Source organism: Onychostoma macrolepis, chromosome 11 (assembly GCF_012432095.1).
Source record: "Onychostoma macrolepis isolate SWU-2019 chromosome 11, ASM1243209v1, whole genome shotgun sequence".
In the NCBI taxonomy this organism is placed as follows: domain Eukaryota; kingdom Metazoa; phylum Chordata; class Actinopteri; order Cypriniformes; family Cyprinidae; genus Onychostoma; species Onychostoma macrolepis.
This window is the reverse complement of record NC_081165.1, coordinates 183,609-198,911: the sequence shown is the minus strand read 5'-3', so window position 1 is coordinate 198,911 and position 15,303 is coordinate 183,609. Positions and strand designations below refer to the sequence as shown.

Below are 15,303 nucleotides of genomic sequence, written 5' to 3'. Positions count from 1 at the left end.
TTTCTCACACAATTACCTAAATTACCTTAGCAGTCCTCTGAGCTCTGAGAAATCTAATCCCGTCCGAATGTGAATATATGTTATTGCTGATATTGTATTATACTAACGCTTCACTTCATGCATTGTTTTTTACTGGCATAAAGTTGGCTTGACGTTGGACGTTCGATATTCGCATATTTAGGGACATCTCTCAAGTTACATGCGATATTGGTATACACTTTTCTAACTTCAATAGCATATGAGTAGAATGACTTACAGTCATAAAAACAACTGTAAACTGTACATCTAGGTGTCAACTATAATGCACACCATTTACATTTTTTTTTTCAGTACTGAATGGGCTCAAACGCAAATAGTACGGTAGTAAAAAATAGCAGTTTTTACATATTATTTACAGTAGATTTTAATAAATATAAAAAATGTAAAAGGTGTGCATTATATTTGAAACGTAGATGAACAGTTTACAGTTTGTTTTATGACTAAGTTATTCTGCTCAAATGCTATTGAGCTTTAATTCTGTGTTTGAGCCCATTCGAACTAAAAAAATGAATTTTTAACAAATGATTTACAGTTTATTTTAACAAATATAATAAATGTAAAAGGTGTGCATCATAGTTGACACCTAGATGAACAGTTTACAGTTTGTGTTATGACTGTAATTCATTCTCCTCAAATGCTATCGAGTTTTAAATTATGGCATATTTGACATTTGAGCCCATTCCGCACTGAAAAAATAGCCATTATTACATATGATTTACAGTTTATTTTAATAAATATACAAAATGTAAAAGGTGTGCATTATAGTTGACACGTAGATGAACAGTTTACAGTTTGTGTTATGACTGTAAGTCATTCTGCTCTTTTGCTATTGAAGTTAGAAAAGTGTATACCAATATCGCATGTAACTTTAGAGACGGCCCCTAAATATGCGAATATCGAACGTCCAACGTCAAGCCAACTTTATGCCAGTATGCTTTTTGACCTGCATGACTTTATGCATACCAATCTTCTGCATACTTTCATTTAATTTCAATATGGATAGTATCCGACGAAACAAATGATAATATGAACAAACAGAGCCAAATCCCAAAAACTGAAAACTGTTTGCAATATATTTAATATACTGAAATTGTGTTAAATTGGAACCACTTTAACTATATTTAGTGCAATTTAAGTGTACTTCTTAAAATACATTTAAAATGTACTTTTAATACTTCATGAACTACAGTTAGAGTATATTTGAAGCATCGTTTTAATGTTCTTCAAGTACATTTCAATTGTATTTCAGCTCATTAGAAATGCATTAGCATTACACTACTAGTATATTATAAAGTTGCTTTTTTCAGTATATACACTCACGTACACACTTTGATATCTAGAAAACTTTAATGTATTATATATTGTTGTGTACATTACAAATATTCTCAGAATACATTAAAAAAGTTCAGCAGCATATGCAGTCATGGCCAAAAATATCGGCACCCTTGGTAAATATGATCAAAGAAGGCTGTGAAAATTAATCTGCATTGTTAATCCTTTTGATCTTTCATTTAAAAAAATCACAAAAATCTAACCTTTCATTGGATAATAAGATTTTAAAATGGGGGGAAATATAAATGTTTTTTCTCTAATACACATTGGCCACAATTAACGGCACCCTTTTATTCAATACTTTTTGAAACCTCCATTTGCCAGTATAACAGCTCTAAATGTTCTCCTATAATGCCCGATGAGGTTAGAGAACACCTGACAAGAGATCAGAGACCATTCCTTCATCCAGAATCACTCCAGACCCTTTAGATTCCCAGCTTCATGTTGGTGCTTCTTCTCTTCAGTTCACCCCACTCATTTTCTATAGGGTTCAGGTCAGAGGACTGGAATGGCCATAGCAGAAGCTTGTTTTTGTGTTCAGTGACCCATTTTTGTGTTGTTTTTTTAGGTTTGTGTTTGGATTATTGTACAGTTGGAAGATCCAAACACGGCCCATTATGAGATTTCTAAGCGACCTAACACTGAAATGTGTTGCTTAAAATCACGCTGAGTGCTCGTTGCTGCTGTTGTCAGTGAAGGCGGCTCGTGCAAAGACGAGCGCTTCAGTCCCGTTCCTTCCATTGAAACCACTAAATAAAATGCACACAAACATGTCCCTGCCTTTTGATATACAATCACTGATGAACGCATTTGGTTTTAATTACTAAAAACCACAGACGATGCGACATGCTTAACATCTACCACCTGAGTATTATTCCACTCACAAGCTTTCAGCGTAGCTGCGTACATCAATGTCCTGAAGAATTTGTACTATAGGCTATATCATTATTTTGATGTATAGATGTAACTATTGCATTAAAAACGTTTCTATATGAATTCCATGTCAATAAATTAAACTCAATGTACTATTCAAATTGTTCTGTGATGTCATATGCTATTTTTGGCTTGTTTCACCAAGTGCACAGTCACAAAATCGGAATTGGTCATCAAGACTTGCAGTGTAAATGCAGCCTAACAGAGTCAGTCACTTATTGATTTTTTTATCTGTTGGTATTTGATTTTAACTAAAAAATTCTCCTCGCTCATCCAAAAACAAACTTCAGCATATTCAGTTATCAGACACGACTAGAACTTCAAATGGGACTGGCTTCTATGGTCAGATGAAACTAAAACTTTGCTTTTTAGCAGCAAACACTCAAGATGGGTTTGGTGAACACAGGGATAAAAAGTACCCCATGTATACAATGAAATATACTGCTGTATTTTTGATGTTGTGGGCCTATATTTCTGCTGGAGGTCCTGGACACCTTGTTTAGACACATGGCATCATGGATTCTATCAAATACCAACAGATAAAAAATCAATAAGTGACTGACTCTGTTAGGCTGCATTTACACTGCAAGTCTTGATGACCAATTCTGATTTTGTGACTATATCCGATTTTTTTGGAAGATATGCTTACATTTCTTTTAAAAGTGACCCGTATCCAATGTGTGCATTTTACACTGCACTTGGTGAAACAAGCCAAAAATAGCATATGACATCACAGAACAATTTGAATAGTACATTGAGTTTAATTTATTGACATGGAATTCATATAGAAAATGTTTTAATGCAATAGTTACATCTATACATCAAAATAATGATATAGCCTATAGTACAAATTCTTCAGACACAGGGATAAAAAGTACCCCATGTATACAATGAAATATACTGCTGTATTTTTGATGTTGTGGGCCTATATTTCTGCTGGAGGTCCTGGACACCTTGTTTAGACACATGGCATCATGGATTCTATCAAATACCAACAGATAAAAAATCAATAAGTGACTGACTCTGTTAGGCTGCATTTACACTGCAAGTCTTGATGACCAATTCCGATTTTGTGACTATATCCGATTTTTTGGAAGATATGCTTACATTTCTTTTAAAAGTGACCCGTATCCAATGTGTGCATTTTACACTGCACTTGGTGAAACAAGCCAAAAATAGCATATGACATCACAGAACAATTTGAATAGTACATTGAGTTTAATTTATTGACATGGAATTCATATAGAAAATGTTTTAATGCAATAGTTACATCTATACATCAAAATAATGATATAGCCTATAGTACAAATTCTTCAGGACATTGATGTACGCAGCTACGCTGAAAGCTTGCGAGTGGAATAATACTCAGGTGGTAGATGTTAAGCATGTCGCATCGTCTGTGGTTTTTAGTAATTAAAACCAAATGCGTTCATCAGTGATTGTATATCAAAAGGCAGGGACATGTTTGTGTGCATTTTATTTAGTGGTTTCAATGGAAGGAACGGGACTGAAGCGCTCGTCTGTGCACGAGCCGCCTTCACTGACAACAGCAGCAACGAGCACTCAGCGTGATTTTAAGCAACACATTTCAGTGTCAGGTCGCTTAGAAATCGATTATGGCCGCATAATGGGCCATGTTTGGATCTTCCAACCGTACAATAATCCAAACACAAACCTAAACAATGCAGATTAATTTTCACAGCCTTCTTTGATCATATTTACCAAGGGTGCCGATATTTTTGGCCATGACTGTATTATACCCTGGTGAAAAAAAATATACCATTAAATGTATTAAAAATGCACTTGAAATACAAGTATGTTTATAGAATATTGGTATTACTACAAACACTCAAATAAATTAATACATTATACTAAAAACATTATAATAAATGAAAAAAGAGTGAAATGCTATGGTAGAGCTATTTTATCCATTTGTAGAACATTTCAGTTATACCTGTATTACTAAAAAGTACAGAATTTTACATCAATGAATACAAAAAATTACAATGCAATTTTCTGTAAAAAAAACGAAATACTGAAAAACAAAGTGCAGAAGTGAATAGCTGTGTGTGTGCAAAGTCTGAAGATGAAGATGATAAAGTTTAAGCAACAGAATAGGGAGGGATGGAGGGGGTTTTGGAGGTGGACGAGGAGATGGCGTAGGGATGGTGAGAGGTAAAAGTGCGAGGATGATGGCAGTATGTGGCGAAGGGATGGTGATGGGAGGACAAGAATCGTTGGTAGAGCCAGAGTACCCAAAGAATGGGGCGATGCTGGTATGACCGAGGACCGACGGGAAAAACTAACTGATAATTAAAAATAATTGATATAAAATTAGCCAATAACAGTTTTGCATCCATGATTGAATATATGTATTATAATTTGCATCGATATTCATTCGAATTTTGTTGACATCTCAGCTTACCTTTTGACAATATCCTCATCAAGCTTGAGTGTCCATTCTTATCCTCTTGTCTGTCATCACTGTACAGAACTCTATGAGTTACATTGAACATATTATTAGAAGAAGCCCAACAACAGCACTTACAAACTCATCAACAAAAAAAAAAAAAAAAAAACGTACAAACTCAGATATTATTTGATCAATTATTTCAATAAAGCAACCTGTGAGTATTACAGGGTATGTTGATAATTGTGGTTTACTGTAACCTAGGGTATCTCGCATGAATGTGTCTGTTGTGGTAATGCTAACATGCACTCTCTTCTCTCTGTTGCAACAAAAAATTAATTAGAAGTTAAAAAAAAAAAATTGAAGTTGTCCTAGTCGTCCTGGCATACAATATTTTGTAAAAGTGCCTTGCAGCTTTACAAAAAACAAACAAACAAACAAACAATTAAATAACAGATTTTTACATGAATGACTTAAAGGAAGCACAAATTAGCCAACTGGAATGGACACATTGTCATGCCAAAGTACTTACCCCTGATAAAAAGTGTATCCCCAGTCGCGGGAGCATGCATGCATGGAGCGGTACAGGCGGACCATTGATGATATCGCCAAGGTTAATAAAGCTATAATATGTGAATTCTTTAAGTTATCGTTTTACTATTGTTGTTTTATCAATGAGGTTTAGCAAATACAGCCATCACATGGCCCATCTATCAAAATAAATGCTTTATTCTTGTGTAGGCTAATAATCGAACTTCATTGCATTGAATTGAGAATGTCTAACGTTACTGAAAAACCAAGACAACCATATCGTTTTCCTCATAAAGCAAACATAGCCTTTGGATATTGTTGTAAATTGTTCTTTATTCCTCCTCTTTCCACAGTGAATTATTTTCAAAATCATTTAATAATGCATTGCATTTAAATACACAAAATGCTATTACAGTGTAATTGTCTTATCAGGCTTCACATAATGTCTAATAACAGCACAAGTTTCTTGTTACCTGGCAAAAGTTATAGTGCGATACGTATCTTTTCAGGCTGTATTTTCGACCTGCCAAAATTGGTACCCACCCTCCAAAATGTACAGATGATGGCCTATTATCAAGTGTTTTATTTTGAGAATACTTCACATCATGTATAATAACAGTGGTGAATATGCACAAGTTTCTTGTTACCTGTCAAAAGTTATAGTGGGATACGTATCTTTTCAGACCGTATTTTCGACCTGCCAAAATCGGTACCCCCCTCCAGATCATCTGTACAAAATGTACAGATGATGCCCTATCATAAAGTGTTTTATTTTTTGAATACTTCACATCATGTATAATAACAGTGATGAATATGGACAAGTTTCTTGTTACCTGGCAAAAGTTATAGTGGGATACGTATCTTTTCAGACCGTATTTTCGACCTGCCAAAATCGGTACCCCCCTCCAAAATGTACAGATGATGGCCTATCATCAAGCGTTTTATTTTGTCAATACTTCACATCATGTCTAATAGCAGTGATGAATATGCACAAGTTTCTTGTTACCTGGCAAAAGTTATAGTGGGACACATATCTTTTTAGACCGTATTTCCCCCTCTAAAATGTACAGATGATGGACTATCAACGTCTCCACTTCCTGTGGCGCCTGAAGGAATCAAGGAAAGCCCCCCCACCACTCATCCTCACCGTTATATATTTATCTTCTATAACAATAAAGTTGACACTATGTTCTTTAATTCTTAACACTAGTACCATTTTCTTCACTAATTATTAATACTTGTCCAAAATGACTGCTTCACAGGCTATTTGTGGGCTGCATTTATGGCATATTACTATCAAATGCAACAGTCATCCTTATATTGTTTTTGTTACTGTTCACTCAGAGGCCTGTGCCGGTCCGTCTCCATCAGCGGAAGCAGCCAAAACCCCAGATCCTCCACATCATCAGTGCAGAACACACTGAGAAAACTTAGTCGGCTTGGTGTGTACCGGGCTTTACAGTGGCAAGACTTTACCATACCGTGCGCAAGGTCTTGGACATCGAAAGAAGTATCCCTCCTGGTCCGAGGACATCTTAGGACAGTTGGATATGGGCCACCGCAGTCAGTTTACAGCTTTGCTGACATACAGGTAATTCATAATGACAATCATTCATTATTAGGTGCTTTTATTTGTGTTATTTTTTTACCAGCCAAAGCATTTGCATGATTATACTGTTGTTTCCTTAGATACTCATGTGACAACCGGGTGCTGAGGATGATGAGGGAGAGGACACTGGGCAACAGTGTGACTCAGCTTTACAAGAAGCTGATGGAACAGCACAGTGAGGCATGGACACAGCGTGTCCTGCAATACCTGACTGCCTGCGAACCATTCACAAGGTCCTCCCTTGTGCAGCCTCCTGTGTTTGCTGAGCCTCCCCTTTTACCTGCCCTACCTAAACCTAAGTGGCTGTTAGCTGTGTATGCCAGGGATGTTCTGGGGCGACTGCACGAGGTCAAGGCCAAAATTACATCTGTCTTTGGCTGTGTTCTCAAGATGGACTCCACAAAAAAGGTATTTTTTCAGCCCTGTTTATATCCAGAAATTTGCAAGATATGGATATGTGTGCATACATAATGAACACAGTTTTTGACCCTTTTATTTTTCCCAATAGGTCACAAAGAAACTTGCCGGTGCTGCTTCAGGAACAGCTGCCTGGTGCACAAATGTGGGAAACGAACACGGCCAAGTCCTTGTCTCTGTGCTGACAGCCGCCGAGGGACATGGACTGGACCCCATGGCAGCTGGCCTGATGAAACGCTACCGGGAGGCAGGAGAGGAAGCCCCAAAAGTGATGTACGTGGACAGAGATTGCTGCAGTCAGCACAGCCAGTCTCGGGTGAAGACCATGTTTTCGGAGTGGGATGAGCTCGTAGTGCGCCTCGACATCTGGCACTTCATGCGGCGATTTGCTGCAGGTGTCACGACAGAGGCTCATCCGCTCTATGGGATCTTCATGGCACGTCTGTCCACGTGCATCTTTCAGTGGGATCCAGAAGCCGTGGCTGCCCTTCGCCGTGCAAAGGAGGGTGAGCTGGCGGCAAAGAAGACTCGCCACATCTCAGGAAGGGCGGTCAGTGCTCGCATTACCCGGAGGGAGTTGGCACTGCACTGCCGGAGGAGGACCAGAGGGCTGGAGGAGACCACCAAAACAATTGGATCACTGATCGATCAGTTTGACAGTGCAGATGGAAAGGACACTCTGGGAGTTCCTCTGCTGGACCACGAACGGATCCAGCAGATATGGAAGGAACAGCGGAAGCACATTCAGTGTATCCAAGACCCAGAGAACTTTCCGCTCTACATGAAGACGGGGACACTGAAGAAAGGCGGCGTGGAGCTGTGCTGCTACAGGTGTGCCCGTGGCTCTACCTCCTTGGAGTCATTCCACCTCCACCTCAACCGTTTCATTCCAGGTATTACATACATATGGTTTACAAATTTTTCTATAAAAACTATAAGCCCTGTAACTGCTTCCATTACTTTAAAGTAATGTCACATTAATAAATGTCACACTCTACAGTAATATACAGTTCTGATGTCATAAGCATTGACAAAGTCACTAGTAACTCTGGCATAATGACAATAATTTTTAATGTAATTACATTACTCTATTAATACATTGGAGATATGCTCACTGAATATAAACCTAACAGACCACTCAGATCATTAGGATCGAGTCAGTTAGAAATACCAAGGGTTTACACAAAACAAGGGGAGTCTGCTTTTAGCTATTATGCCGCCCGCAGTTGGAACCAGCTTCCAGAAGAGATCAGATGTGCTAAAACATTAGCCACTTTTAAATCCAGACTCAAAACTCATCTGTTTAGCTGTGCATTTGCTGAATGAGCACTGTATACATCCCAACTGATTGCACTATGTATAATCACTTTCTGTTCTTAATCAGTTTTTAAATCACTTTTGTTTTTGTTGTGATTATTTTTAATGACTATTTCACTTCCTTTTATGTAAAGCACTTTGAATTACCACAGTGTATGAAATGTGCTATATAAATAAACTTGCCTTGCCTATTAGCACCTCATGTGTATGTGTATCTAGCCTTTTTTATTTAACTTTTAGGAACCAGTGCCAGTGATGCGCATTTTCAGGCCTATCTCCTTGAGGGCTTGATGCGTTGGAATGATGACCGGATGGAAGATGCCATAAAAGGAGCGTCCTCAATCCGGTCATTTGGCAGTGCCATGAGAGACGCTGTGGACCAGCTTAGCCGAACAGTCTTTGGGAAGCCCTGGGATGAGCGCTATCGCCCTCCTGGAGCATATACATGCAAGTTCATTCATTCATTTGTTCTTTTGTAATATTCTTCTAAATTGTCTTTTTAGCCTTTAACCCGTTTTTTTCTAGACATAAAAATATCCAGATGAGGTGTCATTAGTAACCCTTTGAAATAATTTTTTTTTTTTTGCGGGGAAAAGTGTGTGAAAAATTGTGTTTTATGGTCAATGACAATTGTGACCGGTGGGATAATGTGTATATTGAATTAACATATTTCTGCAGTCATAAATATTGTTATATATCTCAGCCCAGCTCTTTTAAACTCTGTTCCATCACATTCTAGGGTTACTATTATGCATAAAAACCCTTGTACAACACTGATAGTAATACAAAAAAAAAAAAAACGCATTTCAAAATTGTTACTTTATTGTAACATTATCATAAAATTGTTATATTACTGCTATCAGTATTACAACATCAATATTGTAACATTTGAACTTTTAATTTAGTGCAATATTTGTCATTGCAACCTTTTTTTTACTGCAGCTTTCACTAACAACTGCAATTGGATTTATATGCAAACCTAAATTCACTGTTATCCCAGTGGAATGATACTTATTCTATAACCACACTCAACAAAACTGAATTATTGTGAATTCATATATTAACACTAGTGTTACGTCTGTGGGGTTACAAATTTATTTAATTTATTGTTTAATTTAGATTCCAATGTAATAATATACAAACTGAAGAAGTTATATACATTGTGTTTAGCATTTATGGTGAAGATGATGACATCAGATGAACGATTCTGTTTAACAAAGTTTGTAGCACGAGGTCCCTGCCAGTTCCTGTTCTCTTATTGTAAGTGAAATGAGCCAGACGACAGAGACTCTTGCCTTTTGTTTGTAATGTCTCTTGGGGCCCCTGCCCCAATCTTTGGGCAGTTAGGCTGATTAGATTAGGAGTGGTTAAATGGGGCAAGATGCTATACCTGAATACTTCATTTGCACGCTTTAAGGTCGTCACCCAGGTGCTTTGCTTCCATTCCTAAGCACTGCCCCCTAAATGTATTTAAACTACAATGTATCACTGCTTTAGATTAGACTTGGATGACTACAGCGACGCAGCGAGTTCTCTTCTCAATAAAGAGGAACTTCTGTATGAAAGATATCCCAACGTCTCCTGGTCTCTGCTTCGTAGAAGATAAAAGTTCACAACACGTCCCAGATGTAAGGGTCTAGGGTAAGGGAGGAACAGAGGAAAGGAAACATTAAAATTGGTTGGGGTGAGGAAGTACCAGTCCCCTGCCAGGCACAACAAACACGTCAAACTCCAAAAACCAAGTGTTTTATTTACAGAATTGCCAAATTACAAAGTAAAATAGACTTCAGGAAGGGGAAAGGCCAAAACAAACAAAAGGACCCTCTGACTAGTTACTGTCTAAACAAAAGAAAATTAACAACAGAAATGTACACCAACTCCCTAACTAAGCAAAAACAAGAGAAAAAGTCACAGAAACAAAATAGCACCCACCTCCCTATGGCTTCCAACACAGAGACACGTAGCGCATCAACAATGCCACTTACATATTCGGGTGGCTTCAATAAGCCGTAACTTGGGAAAGCTTTACACAGTATCAACCGCTTACAAAGCAACAAAAGGCAGGCAAGCAGTGCAATACAGCACTCTGGAAGTTAAGCTTCAGTGTGGTAGGCAAGTTAAACAGCTTTTGAGCTTGCACAGTAACGAGCAGCAGGTGAGAGCAATCACCTTCCTCTCCTCCGCACCTGGTTGAGCAGCAGTAACACTCAGAAGGAGAGAGAGAAAGAGAGAAAGATAGCACACAGCAGCACATAGAATCCAACAATACTATATAAATAAACACGGAACGTAACACTAGACACCTTAAAAATAATGTGCACCAAAAATCTTTGTCATATCTTTGTTAACACACTTTACTAGCCTTTTGTTTTTGATCTTTGATGCAGTCATCATCTTCTCAAGCTGCAAACAGTAAATAAACTGCTCTGGTCATGTGACAATTTGCAGTAATCATGTGAAACTGCGCATCTTTAATTGAGACGCTTTATTTTTCCCATATTTGCAGGAAATGCACTAAAACACCAGTCAGTAAGGTTATTAGAGCTTTATAAATGAAAACCTTTTTTATGCTCACTATTGTGACCACTGGGATTAAATGGGTTAATGTACTAGACAAAATATTAAGAACACTTTCTTTTTTTCCATTTTATTCTTGTAGGTGAATTTCTGGGAATAGAGTACCTTTACAGTCAGACTGGCAAAACACTGACTCCAGTGCTCCAGAACCCAGAGGAGGAAGACAGGCTGGTGGAGGAGGTTGATGACCAGGACCTGCAAGATGAGGGGTTTGAGGAAGAGATGATGGAGGACATCACAGTTCCAGTGCTGGATGAGGATGAAAACCGCCCCTCGTCTTTGCCTCTGCCACAGTCCCCAGCATCACTGGCTGAGCTGTCTACATCATCTGGTGGAGAAGGACAGCATCTTGCCCCTTCAGTGCTGTCACAGCCACCCGACACTGAAAGCAGTCTCTCCGACGAGGCTCGGGTAAGACACTCTAAGGGCTTTATTTAATTTCTGTCTCATTTTATTCCACATACACTACCAGTGAAAAGTTTTTGGTCGACAATGTTTTTTAAAGAATTCTCTTCTGCTCACCAAGACTGCATTTCTTTGATCTGAAATACAGCAAAAGTCACACGATTCTTCAGAAATCATTCTAATATTCTGATTTGCTGCTCAAAAAACATTTATTATTATTAGGTTAAAAATAGCAGAGTGTATTTTTTAATTTTTTTTAGGTTTCATTGATGAATAGAAAGTTCAAAAGAACAGCATTTATCTGAAATAGAAATATTTTGTGACATTATAAATGTCTTTATCTCTTTTGATCAATTTAATGCATCCATGCTAAATAAAAGTATTAATTTCTATAATTTCATAATTTATTTTAATATGATTTAAATATACTGACTCTAAGCTTTTAAATTTTATAGTGTGTAATGTTACAAAAGCTTTTTATTTCAGATAAATGCTGATCTTGGATCTTTCTATTAATCAAAGAATCTTGAAAAAAGGTACACTGTGTACATGTAAACTGTTTTAAGTATTGATAATAATAATAATAAAATGTTTCTTGAGCAGCAAATCAGCATATTAGAATGATTTCTGAAGATCATGTGACACTGAAGACTGGAGTAATGATGCTGAAAATACAGCTGCGCATCACAGAAATAAATATTCAAATAGAAAGCAGTTATTTTAAATAGTAAAAATATTGCACAATATTATTGCTTTTGCTGTATTTTGGATCAAGATTGAGCAGAAGAGACTTATTTAAAAAGCATAAAAAAACTTGCTATCCAAAAACTTTTGACTGGTAGTGTATATTAACATTAATCTGCATTTACTAGGGAGGAGTCATTGGACCCGATGACATTGCTGGGTGGGACAAGGTCCAGGATCTGGCGGGTTACCTTCGTGAGGCTCCTTACCTCACTGACCTGCAGGTGACAGAGGCCATCCAGCTGTGGACAGCTCTCCCTGATACTGACAAACAGCGGGTCAACTATCAGCCTCGACATCAGCCTCAGCTCACACATGGGCGCTTTAAAGCACCGAAGCGGTCCGGAGTCACACCGGGTGTGGAGAGTGTGAAACGATGTCTGATTGGACATCCTGGGGGTCCAGCACAGTGGCCCAGCACCAGCCGCTTGGTCGAGGCCATTTGTATCAAGCTTTGTGCTTTACACAAGTCACCGACCAAGAAGGCTGGAGTTTGCACGCCCAGGTGGTCTAAAATCCTCTCGGATTACCACCACATCCGAGAGCTGGTGCTTAACAGTCGCAGGCTGATGGATGAAACAATGATCCAGCTGTTTGAGCTAAACCAGAAGACACTCATTCAGTGGTAAGCAAGGCACAATATTTGCTTCAAATTAACTGAATACGTTTAAACATAAATATAATACAAGTCATTTATTTTCAGGTTTCAGCGGCGGCAGAAGAATCAGGAAATGAGTGTCCTCGCTCAGGGACTGACTCCACCTGACCCAATTGCTGTAGCTGATACACAGCTTCCTCCACCAAGGCAAAATTGGATGAAGCGCCATCGACATCAGGCCCAAAACATCCATTTATCCTTCCGCCAAATCGAGAAGGACAGGCTCCAATTCTGCGACCAGGTCGACGGCCCGCTGCTGCCGCCACGGAGTGCCCCATCGCACCTGCCCCCACAGCATCAGGAGTTGTGCAGCCCATTTCAGCACCTGGGTCATTGTTAGGCACACTAGTCCTTAATCCGGACATGACTGTGTCAATGGTGATTCCCTCTTCTGCTGCTTCGACATCCGGTGCAGGCCCAGCTCCGCCTGCTCCTGCGTCTGATGCTCCTGTGTCCCGTTACACCCAGAGGAACAGGCGCCGGCGGGCCCTGGAGACGGAAAGCGGAGTCCATAAGAGGAAGTATGTGCGAGGGGTTACTTTTAACACGTGCAGCAAATGTGGGCAGCCCAAAACAAAGGAGTTTGGCCATAGCCGATATGGTAATGCCACATTTTGCTCCCGTACCTCAAATGGCAAATCTCTAGATGAGTGGTTGGCAGAACAGCGCCAGCAAAATAAAGGCCAAACTCCACCACCTCAATAAATAATATCTTTCCTATATATATATTTTGTATATATTACATGGGCCCACTCTTTCATTTGTTTTGTATAAATAATATCTTTCCTATATATATATATATTTTGTATATATTACATGGGCCCACTCTTTCATTTGTTTTGTATAAATAATATCTTTCCTATATATATATATATATATATATATATATATATATATATATATATATATATATATATATATATATATATATATATATATATATATATATAGTATATATTACATGGGCCCACTCTTTCATTTGTTTTGTATAAATAATATCTTTCCTATATATATATATATATATATATATATATATATATATATTTTGTATATATTACATGGGCCCACTCTTTCATTTGTTTTGTATAAATAATATCTTTCCTATATATATATATTTTGTATATATTACATGGGCCCACTCTTTCATTTGTTTTGTATAAATAATATCTTTCCTATATATATATTTTTTTTTGTATATATTACATGGGCCCACTCTTTCATTTGTTTTGTATAAATAATATCTTAACCTATATATATATATATTTTTTGTATATATTACATGGGCCCACTCTTTCATTTGTTTTGTATCCACCTCAATAAATAATATCTTTCCTGTATATATTTTGTATATGTAACCCAGGTCCCATGTAATTAGAAAATAAAGCTGGAGTGGTTAATACAATGAGACTGGGCCTGGGCTCGTTGTAGGGAAATACAACTTGTTTTGAATGCTACTTAATAAACGTATTTGTAATACTCTTTGTTGTTCTTATAATGACCACCACAACTGTATTTTAGAATAAAATAAAACAAATCACAGGGGTATGAAAAAAAATTGAAAATAAAGCTTACAAGCAAATAAAGCTTCACTTTCCCAAAAGAAAACCTTTCTGTGGTTATATTGCAATTAAATAATTATTTAATCCCTCTGAAAATGTCCACACTCGTTGCAGGCCTGTTCAATGACACTTTGTGTGCGGTGGGGCCTAAAAACTGGAATGGCCGCTTCACTCAGAACTGAGCATAAACAAAAAGCACGTGCATGTGGATGTTAGTACTCACGAATCCAGGTTAAGTCAGTACGGCAAAGACAATGGTAATGGCGATGGTAATGGCAAAGGAAGAAACAGCACCAAAAGTCACAGGACGGCAACAGGGCACGCAGAACAGCAGGGCAGAAACAGCAGGGCACTCAGTTGGAAACCCGTCTCTCTCTTTCTCTCTCACCAACGTCCGTCTCCTTAGAGCATATTATCTGAATTGAGCCACATTATCAAACACTATCTCTTATTGATTTAGCGTTAGCGTTAGCTTTGCTTTAACTTCAGAGATATCACAATGCTAAAACTACAACATATGAGCACATTGGCACAGAATGCTACCGCTAGCTAGCATGTCGCTAACCACGTTATACATCCAGTCTCTTAACTATAACAGTTCGATATAGCACAAAATTACAGGCATACACAATCATATTCACCTCTTGCAGGTCACACCAAAGTTTTGTCAGGACCACGAGTAGTCGACCTTCATAACAAAACATTAATGCTTCCCACACCACGATGCCTCCGTCATTAACTCTCTATCATTATTAGCGTCTCTTTTCTCTCC

The 15,303-nt window shown here is 38.0% G+C and overlaps 1 protein-coding gene across 1 annotated transcript; it reads left to right on the top strand.

The window, feature by feature from the left end:
- The first annotated feature begins 5,157 nt into the window (after window positions 1-5,157).
- Window positions 5,158-9,515, top strand: LOC131549509 (uncharacterized). The gene is made up of 3 exons (XM_058791752.1): window positions 5,158-7,262; window positions 7,363-8,164; window positions 8,829-9,515. Exons 1-3 carry the CDS (start codon window positions 6,963-6,965, stop codon window positions 9,065-9,067), a joined length of 1,341 nt encoding a protein of 446 aa, XP_058647735.1. The 5' UTR covers window positions 5,158-6,962; the 3' UTR covers window positions 9,068-9,515.
- Window positions 9,516-15,303: the final 5,788 nt, after the last annotated feature.

What these genes read in the sequence shown, in the direction of transcription:
- LOC131549509 (XM_058791752.1), top strand. Translation starts at nt 6,963, where the DNA reads ATGATGAGGGAGAGGACACTGGGCAACAGTGTGACTCAGCTTTACAAG. An exon ending in AGATGGACTCCACAAAAAAG is followed by an intron (nt 7,263 to 7,362) that starts GTATTTTTTCAG and finishes TTTTCCCAATAG; the next exon opens with GTCACAAAGAAACTTGCCGG. An exon ending in CCTCAACCGTTTCATTCCAG is followed by an intron (nt 8,165 to 8,828) that starts GTATTACATACA and finishes TTTAACTTTTAG; the next exon opens with GAACCAGTGCCAGTGATGCG.